The sequence below is a fragment of the Orycteropus afer genome, unplaced genomic scaffold (genome assembly GCF_000298275.1).
Source record: "Orycteropus afer afer isolate SDZICR_OR568_19922 unplaced genomic scaffold, OryAfe1.0 scaffold00239, whole genome shotgun sequence".
NCBI classification, from domain to species: domain Eukaryota; kingdom Metazoa; phylum Chordata; class Mammalia; order Tubulidentata; family Orycteropodidae; genus Orycteropus; species Orycteropus afer.
This window is the reverse complement of record NW_006921826.1, coordinates 2,894,606-2,904,831: the sequence shown is the minus strand read 5'-3', so window position 1 is coordinate 2,904,831 and position 10,226 is coordinate 2,894,606. Positions and strand designations below refer to the sequence as shown.

At 34.5% G+C, this 10,226-nt stretch overlaps 1 protein-coding gene across 1 annotated transcript in view; it reads left to right on the top strand.

Annotated features, from left to right (window-relative positions):
• Positions 1-10,226, top strand: part of ADSS2 (adenylosuccinate synthase 2) — a 61,563-nt gene that overhangs the window by 27,113 nt on the left and 24,224 nt on the right. Inside the window, exons 5-8 of the mRNA XM_007949148.2 lie at positions 6,342-6,408; positions 6,657-6,764; positions 7,777-7,858; positions 9,968-10,094. Coding sequence (XP_007947339.1) covers positions 6,342-6,408; positions 6,657-6,764; positions 7,777-7,858; positions 9,968-10,094 — 384 coding nt within the window. The remainder of the gene's footprint in view (positions 1-6,341; positions 6,409-6,656; positions 6,765-7,776; positions 7,859-9,967; positions 10,095-10,226) is intronic.

Below are 10,226 nucleotides of genomic sequence, written 5' to 3'. Positions count from 1 at the left end.
AACAACAACAACAACGTACTGGATTAAGAAGTGCTAATGGTACAGTAGGAGCTCTGGTAGCATTGTTCCTAAGGCACTTGACTGCTAACCAGAAGGTTGGTGGTTCAAACCCATCAGCCCCTCCTAGGAAGGAAGGTTGGGCAATCTACTTCCATAGTGATACCGCCTCGGAAACCCAAGGAGGGGTCACTATGGGTCAGGTCTGACTCGATGGCACATAACAACAATGGTACAGTGGTTAAGGCATCAGCTGCTAATCAGAAGGTCACTGGTTCAAACCCACCAGGTGCTCTGTGGGAGAAAGATGCAGCAGTTTGCTTCCTTAAAAATTTATAGTCTTGGAAACCCTATGGGGCAGTTCTGCTCTATCTTGTGGGGTCACTGTGAATCAGAATCTGTTCAGTTGCAGTGGTTTTTGTTTTGGTGGGTTCTGGAATAAAATCCTAATTTTTATGTGAAAATGTCCCCATCCCAATTGTATTGTTTCCCAGCAGCTGCTCAATCTATAAAATCTGAAAAGGACAGTTTTTTATTATTACTGCAGAACATTTTTGCTTAAATATGTATTATCCTATATATTGCCTACACGTAGACCAAGGTAGCATTTGTGCTGAGGACTTTTATAGCTGATTGTTAGTGTAACTGGATAAAGTGTGTGAGATACTTCTGTATTTTCTGTAATATTAAGTAAGCTTATGCATAGTTTGTGTTTCACCTGACTGTATTTAATCTATGAAAATGTAAATTACTGGTAATAATTGTATTTATATTATACCTTTTCCTTGAAAACCTCATGGTACTTGGTATAGTTATTACTACTTATTTATTTTTTTTAGCAAAACTGCTATTTATAGTTTTAGAGTAATTAATAGCATAGCATAACCAAGACAAAAAAGGAAGAAAGAAGCTTTACTTTTCCAAATAATAACATGTAATTTGGTTAAGAATAAAGTTTTGTTTTTTTCTGAGAAAGGAAGTTGTAAATGTGACATTTTGTTTCCCATTTTAAACATCTGATTTTTAAAAGAAACCCATCCTCACAGCCTGGAATCTAAGTAGATTAAAATATTTTTTTGGTTACTAGCCACTCCTTGGAAGGAAGGTTGGGCAATCTACTTCCATAGTGATACTGCCTCAGAAACCCAAGGAGGGGTGGCAATGAGTTGGATCCAACTTGACAGCAGTGAGTTTGGTTTGCTTATTTTAGAACTTTGATGTATTTCTAACAAAATCTATAATATAGGAAGCAATCTAGTGTTATTAATATTTAATTATTCTTACTGATAAAAATACCAAACCAAACTCACTGCCATCAAGTCAGATCCGACTCATAGCGACCCCTCCTTGGGTTTCTAAGACGGTATTATTAAGGAAGTAAATCTCTCAGTCTTCCTTCTGAAGAGTGGCTGGTGGGTTTGAGCCGCTAGCCTTCTGGTTAGCAGTCAAATGCCTTAGGCACTACACCACCAAAGCTCTTCTCCTAGATATATAATGAAAAATAATTACGTTAGTGTGAAGTACTTTTGTACTATTTTTGTCCACTTACATGCACTGGTCATTAACCTTATACAAATTTTATTCTGTTACCATGAGCCATCTTTAACTTCTCTCCTTTTCATAGTTATTTTTGTATAGTCTTTTGTTATTCATTGTCCCTGTCTTATAGATAAAGTAAGGCACTGAATTGTTAGATGATGAAAGGTACCCCTTGTCTATGGAACTTTCCAATAGTTGTTTCTGTGCTATGTGAAATTTGATATTTTATTCAAAGTTCCATAATTGAAGATTTCAAAATATGGATAATACCTAATTCCTATCCTTTGAGTAACATAATTTCAATGTACATAATCTGATAATTATTTTGACTATGTGTAGATAGAAACATGCAGATGATATCAGTCTGTTAAAAAAGTATGACATAGTACAAAGATATAACTGGGTTCTAGCCTGGGTTTCCACCATGCATTACAAATGCTTTGGGTCTGTCACTTGACAATTTGCATATTTGGGTATAGCGCAGTGGTTAAGCAAGTTATTTAACTGCTTTGAACTACAAAAAACAAGAAGTCATACAGAGGGGTCAAAGGACCAGCTAAGTAACAGGAAAGTAATTAATGTTGCTTAAACCATAACAATTGTGAATTAGTTTTTATATTTTTAAAGAGTTTTCCTTTTCCATAAATGCATGTTATTAAAGAAAAGTATTCTGGTAGAAGACAACTGAGCCCAGACAGGATATGCTCTCAGACTGAAATTTAGATGTTAGTAGTAATATGTGTTCATTAAAATATATATTATTAAAAAATCTGTAAGAAATATTGCATTATCTTTAATACAGTCAATTATGAGCATTGGTTCCCTTCATCAGTAAAACAAGGTTGTATCCATGAGGAAAAGAATTTTACAAGTTTTATTCATATATACACTTAAGACTCAAGTGTCCTATCCCACTTGGTCAAGATGTGTTACCTTTATCCAAGGAGGTATTGGTCTGCGGTTTTCTTTAGTTGTGCTGCTTTATCTGGAAGTATTACTCTATTTTATGGCTTATGTATAGGAGTGGCATTATTTCTTCATTAAATTTTTGATAGAATCTTTGTAGGAATGTTTTCAGTTTGAATTTATTTCTCTAGTAAATATAGGGACATTTACATTTTTCTTTTTTTTGGGGGGATTAGCTTTTTCATTTTTCAAGTCTGTCTGTTTTTGTCTTGTATGCTTTGAAGCTCTGTTAGGTGTATGCATATTTTAAATGATTACGTTTTAGGTGAATTAGTTCTTTTATCATTATGAAATGTCCCTTTTTATATTTGTGGTAATATTCCTTATCCTGATATCTACTTTGATTTAATAATAGTTACTAGAGTTTTTTTGGTATTTGCATGGTTTATCATTTTCCATCCTCTAATAAGCTGTCTTTATATAATGCATTTCTTATAGACAAGATATAGTCTTGCTGTTTTACCCAGAATATATGCCATTGAATTGGAAGGTTTAGACTATTTTAATGTAGTTAATTATTATTAAGGTTAAGTTTATATCTGCTCTTTGTTTTCTATTTGTTCTATCTATTTTTGTTTCTCTTTTTGCCTGCTTTCTTTTGAATATTTTTATGTTCTCTCCAATATTAGCTTATTGGCTGTACTTCTTGCTTTATTAATATTAGTAGTTGCTCTAGAGTTTATAACATACATCTTTAACTTACCATGGTCTAACTTCAAATAATAGCATATTTCACCTTTTTTTTTTTTTTGTATTGTGATTTGGGTAAAGATTTACAAAGCAAATTTACTTTCCCTACAGCAGTTCACATATACTTTGTCTCATGACATTGACCACAGTTTACCACAATGCAATGGTTTCCCTCCCACTTCCTCCTGATAGTTACCTCTTCCCAGTGTCCATCCTCCATACACTCTTGCCCTCTGAGCTGTTTCCCTGTGCATAAGCAGCCCTTCTCTCTCTCATGATTGTTCTCTCCAAGGAGTGTATCTACCTCAGGTAAGTGTTCAGCTCATATGCCTGTCTTTTGTTTGGCTGGAAACCACAGGTGTGGGTTCAATTCCAGACCTGAAGGGCAGTTAGGGGCCATAGTCTCAGTGGTTCCATCAGGCTCTATTGGACCAGCAAACCTGATCCCCCCTCTTTTTTATATTTCACCTATCATATAGGGTTTTTGCAATGAAATTCTTCCATTTCCCTTGTCCTGTCCTTTGTGCTATTTCATACATTTCACTGCTACATTATATTATAAACTCCACAATACATTGTTAGTATTTTGCTTTAAATAGTTAATTGTCTTTGCAAGAAATGTAAAAATAAGGAAGTAGCTAGCCAATTCTTTGTGTCACAATGCTAAAGCAATTGCACAAGGGCCTATACAATAGGTGCCTGTTGAGGGAAAGAGGCCTGAGAAATGTTTAGACGATTTAAAATATTTTAAACCTTTGAAATCCAGGTTTGTTACATGTCTGTCCGTCATTCAACAACTATGTTGAATGCCTACTCTGTGTCAGATACGATATTGGACACTCAGTAGTAGAAAAAACAAGGAAAATTCCCTGCCTTTGTGGAGCTTACAGTGTAGTAAGGAAATACAGTGAATGAGATAAATACTGCATGGCATATAGTGATAAGTTCTGGGGAGAAAAAAATAAAGCATTAAAAGGAGCCCCAGGTACTGTTAGGCAGATAGAGGAGGACACGGGGACCCACAGTTTTAGATAGTGGCCAGAGAATGTGTCACTGAGAAGATGACATTTGAGTAAAGACTGAAGGAGGTAAGAAAGCAAGCAAAGTGGGTATTATGTGTGTAGATAAAACATGTAATTACATTATGTATAATAATAAAAGGGTTACTTCATCACACTGATTACATTTTAACTTTAATAGTGTTAATAAAAACATAAACCATTGAAAGTGCACAATTATCTTTCATTTTAAAAATTAAACTGAAACCCTGTGCTGACACTTTTAAGTTTGTTTTCAATGTTTAAGTTGCAGAAAATGGAAGAGATAACTTAAAGCAACTTCAGACAAAGACCATTCTTTATCTTAATATTAGAGCTGTTAGGGCTCCATGCCATGATAAAGCCTTATGAAAGTAATTAGTATGATTACACTAATAACTTCCTGAGGCCTAGGAAAACCTTAAGAACAGTATGAGCTATGTGACAAGGTACAAAACTAATTTATTAAAAATATGGTTCACTTGTTTTCCATGCACCATTTATTATAACTTGCCAGTTCCTCATAACTTACTTGAATATAGGACAGAAAACAAATATTTAAATATACATACTTTTTTTGTTTAAAGAAGGGGCTCACTCAAGGTTCTCAATCTTGTCATAACCAATTTACAAAGTTAAGGTTCAGTGAAACAGCTGCTCAGAAATTTATTCTGGTCCTTCAAAAGTGGTGAGAAAAGCTATTGGCTGAGCATCAAAATATGAGCACAATAATAAACTAATGCCTGTATCATGTGATAGCTATTTATTGATCAAGGTCAAGAATCCATGTGTTAGTCAAAAGTAAACATCTTTACTTAGTACAGCACAGTACAGTGTACACAAAAAGTATACACATGTATTTTACCTGCGTAATCACCTTGTACCTTAAAATATAGAACCTTTCTAGTACCCTGAAAAGGCACTCTAATGGCCTTTCCTAGTCATTATCATCCCATACCCCTTTCACCAAAGGTAACCACTATTCTTAGTTCTCTTGCCATAGATTAGTTTTGTCTGTTTTTGAAATTATAGAAAATCATGCATCATGTACTCTTCTGTAGCTGCTTTCCATCCAGCATTACATATGTAAGCTGTTCCATGAAGCAATATTTATTCTTTTTCATTGCTGTATAATACTCCATTTGGTGAATATACCATAATTTATTTATTTCTTCTACTATTGATAGAAATTCCAGTACTGGGCTATTACAGATAATACTGCTCTGAACATTCTTGTAGATGTTTTTTGGTATACAATATGCCTGTTTTAAGGATGCTGCGGCAACCTAGTTTTGTGACACTGAAATAGGTAAATGATTTGCAAAATACTGTTAAATCACCCAATAAAAATTTAGCTTCTGTGATGTCACTAACTAATGTAACACCTGTAAAATTCCCATCCTGTAACCGGTAGAGCAGCCTATTGATCATACAAAGTTATGGGGGAGAATTAGGGAAGAGTACTTACAAGGTTTTAGGAGCTCTGGTAGCATAGTGCCTAAGGCACTTGACTGCTAACCAGAAGGCTGGCCGTTCAAACCCACCAGCCACTCCTCAGAAGGAAGGTTGGGCAATCCTACTTCTGTAGTGATACTGCCTCGGAAACCCAAGGAGGGGTCGCTACGAGTCGGGGCCAACTCGACGGCAAATAACAACAACATAGCATTAAAGAGTTTGGATTAAAAGGACCCAAGAGTAGAAAGAGGCTATAGTTTTAGTGAGAAATGACGATGGCTTAGGACTAGTGAAGAAGTCAGTATCAATATCAATCCTAGATTTCTAGAATCTAAAGTCTGAAGAAAAATGGATGTTTTGTAAACTGAGCTTTATAGAATTTAAGGGTAAGATGTTCTTAATGACTCTTAATTAATAGTATAGGCATATTTCAATATTAGTGTCCGATTGGCATTATAACCATCACCCCATCTGAATGATAACTGTTCCTCACCTCCCTATTACTGTTATTTCAAATAATTTATCCATTTAATTTGTCATAATGAAATGAGACTGAAAGGATTTATAACTTCAGTAATTTAAAATACAATATATTTTGCTTTCTTGTATCACTTTGTTTCAACAACAAACTTGGATTTTTTTTTCCCCCCCGCTCAGTATTTGATTTTCATCAAGCAGCTGATGGTATCCAAGAACAACAGAGACAAGAACAAGCTGGAAAAAAGTATGATATTTTTATATGGTTTAAGTATATCTAGACCCTTATTTTTAACTTCTAGGCCATACATTTAAGATAAAGTATTAGAATATTCTTTTTAGGCTTCAGAGAAAATTAATAGGATTGTTTTTTTTAAAAAAGGAAGTAGCATAAACAAAAACTAGTCATATATAACTTCATTCTTTGTGATGATATAACTATAAAAACTGCATCTTTCTTGTGTGACTTAAAGCTTGTTTTGATTTGTCTTTAAGTTTGGGTACCACTAAAAAGGGCATTGGCCCGGTGTATTCTTCCAAAGCTGCTCGGAGTGGACTTAGGATGTGTGATCTTGTTTCTGACTTTGATGGCTTCTCTGAGAGGTAATTAACTTGTGTTTCAAAATGGAAAAAGGGAATGGATTTCAGAATTTTAAAAAAACCTATATGCAGTTGGGAAAATCAGTACTCTAGCTTAATAATGGAGTTAGCTTTTTTTTCCTTTCATTTGAAATATTAAAATTATTTCTATTACATCTAATAGGTCCTTAATTTCCAATTCACTTCATGAGAAGTCTCATGATGGTGATAAAATAACAGTACCTCAAGAAGACAAAGCTGGAATTATATTTACGCTTGGAATTTGGAATGGTTTGTTGAGAAACAGGTGTTGCCAGGGGTGTATGGCACAGTCGTTTGGTAGAGTCACCACTTTCTAGGGTCTTGATCCTTTAGATTTTCAAGTCTAGAGACTCCATTATATCCTCCCACCCAGAAATTAATTAGCTTTAGGTACTGGTGAGTTCTTCTGTACCAAGCTCACCTTGAAAAATAGAAATGCCACATTAACAAATCTCTGTAAGAAACCTGACAATCACCAGAAAGCCATACAGTCAGTCAGTGATGGGGAGTTAGCTGATTGCATTTAATGACAATTGGTGTCAAAGCTACAAGTATTTGATTTTTCCATCTTTAGTCAGCTATTTATGTTTGCACTGACAAGACACTGCCACTGAAAAATATTAGAGACAAGTTGCTAATGTCATGTAGACTGTTTTTCACACAGTATAATTAATTTAGATTTTAGTTCTTTTAATTACAATCAAATATTTGTCACCACCCCACATACATACACACATATCACCTTAATTATAATTGTGTTGTTGGTATTTCCAAACTTAAGTAAAAAAAATTGGGGCTTTATCGTTTATTCAGATGGCTCATCTCATTTATTAAATTTTACTTCTGATTTCATTTTTCAGAAAGTAACTTCAATTTGAGGATTAGCTTGCTATTAAGACCATTTATCATGTACAGAAGTCATGTGAATCCAGTGATATTTTTCAGAGTGATAATTTTAAGCAGAATTAATGTCTTAATTTTATGTATTTCTCAGGTTCAAAGTTCTGGCTAATCAGTACAAATCTATATATCCTACTTTGGAAATAGACATTGAAGGTGAATTACAAAAACTCAAGGTAATGTTTTCTGACATTTTTCATGTCGTTTTTAACATTTGTTTACCAAATTGGAATCTAGATCTCATTTATTCAGGGTTTATGTGAGGAACTGAAAATAAAATGAAAATTACATTGTAGCTGAGGAGAAACACATAAAGTAGATATTATAGTATTAAAAGTAGGATCTCTCATGGCACAGTGGTTAAGTACTCAACTGCTAACCAAAGGATCAGTGGTTTGAACCAGCAACTGTGCAAGAGAAAGATGAGACAATCTGCTTCTGTAAAGTTTTACAGCCTTGGAAACCCTACAGGGCAGTTCTACTCTGTCCTGTGGAGTCACTGTGAGTCAGAATTCGACATGACAGGTTTTGCTTTGTAGTATTAAAAAATACTACAACAGATATGTGTTAAGTATTATAGATAAGAACTGGTAAAGGGGATTGTTTGTCCTTTTTTAAATCTGAAAGTATGTAGACCTGAAAAACATGGCATATTTGAATAACTTCATATAATATGGCTTAAACAAAATATTGGGTGGGAAGCAAGGAGCAGGACTAGTACCTGAAGATAAAATTAGACAGACAGGGAGCAGATCATGGGTCTCATCTGCAGTGATAGGGAGTTTAGCTTTCATCCTGGAGATAATGAAAAACCATTAAATAATTTTGAACAGAAAGACTAGATTTGTGTAAAAATTTGGAGGATTCCCCAGCAAAGGGATGAGTAAAAGATAACTTTAAAGTCAACAAGCCCATTTAGGAATGGTGCCATATAGGATCAACCACTTTTATGGTGTTATCTTTAGAGACAAATACATTAGGGGCCAAAGATTAGGTCCACAGTTGGCAACTATTAACATGTCTGTAGCACCTGAATCAGTCAGTGGTCAAGTCTCTCATTCTGCCCACCCTTCCATTTCCCCACAATCTTTAGTGAATTTCAACCTGCTTTCTGCATATCTGATTATTACTCCTTCTCTTCTATAAATATCAACATCTGATTCCAGAACTGAATAGGAGTCTGCAAACCTCATATGCCATTCTGCAGTGGTCCTAGACCTCAGGTCTGTTCACTCACCAAATTCCTGATACAGTGAACTTCAAGAGACATTACAAATGTTACTTCAGTATATTGATTTTTACTTAAAATAGACTTATTTTTCTTTTCTCCATTCTGTCATGCAAGAAATACATTAAATTTATTACCAGCAACTTGGAAATATTTATATACTAAAGTATGGATATGACCTTATAAATGTTCCATGTGAAGTAGATGAAGAATAATGCACAGATGGGTCAGAAGATTCTTACAGGTGATAATATGTTGGGCTGCCATTAAGGGACAGGGAATATGATGAATGGAGTAGTCATTTCAGGCATGAAAAAGGAAATAAGAGATCAGAGACTGGAGCCAAGGGGGAACCATTTATCTATCAGTGTGTATAATTCATGAGTTAATCTTGGGATTTCCATATTTAAACATAGTTGAAACTAGAATTTTGTTGTGGTTCTACTATAGAGAAGCTCTTGTTTGTATTAGATTTTTAGCTGAATTATAAAATTAGGTGGTATTAGTAGTACTTTAAAATTTTTTGAGAACATTTATAATGTTAACATTTAAAACCATATTTTATGTTTACTAATAATACCACTGAGATATTTTATGGTAATTGTGAATACAAAGGGAAAAGAATATTAGCAATTAATTATTGAATATTTGCATGCTTGGCAGTGTAGCTTGTGGGCTATCACCACATTTTGAGAATCATTTTGATACAAGATTCAGAATTCATGGCCATATGGATTATAAATGCAACTTTTTAGTCTGAAAGATTGTTTGTGAAGTTTAAGTATTATTAGGTCTTTGCAGTGAGGTTAATTTAGAACCTTTGGGTTCCATTGTGTCTCTATTTTTCTTAAGCTGGTGTCTCTTTTCTGGTCCTGGAGAATCAGCCTGAGAGAACAAAGCTAATCCAAATGTTGCAATAGGGGGAGCACCAGCACCATCTCCTTTGTACTGCATTTTTCAGTGTTCAGTGTCATAAGTCAGGTAATTTATACTTGGACTGATTATATTGTAGATTTATCAGCATACATTGAAACTGGATTTTTGTCTTTGTGTCTAGGGCTATATGGAGAGAATTAAACCAATGGTGAGAGATGGTGTTTATTTCCTATATGAGGCCCTACATGGACCACCAAAGAAAATCTTGGTAGAAGGTGCAAATGCAGCACTGCTTGATATTGATTTTGGTAAGTGAAATATGACTTATGGGAAGCTTGACTGAAACCTAAAGTACTTGAGATATAAATAATTAATGTTAGCTTTTAGCTTGTATATTCAGGAGTGATGGAAGTTTGTGTGTGTGTGTGTGTGTGTGTGTG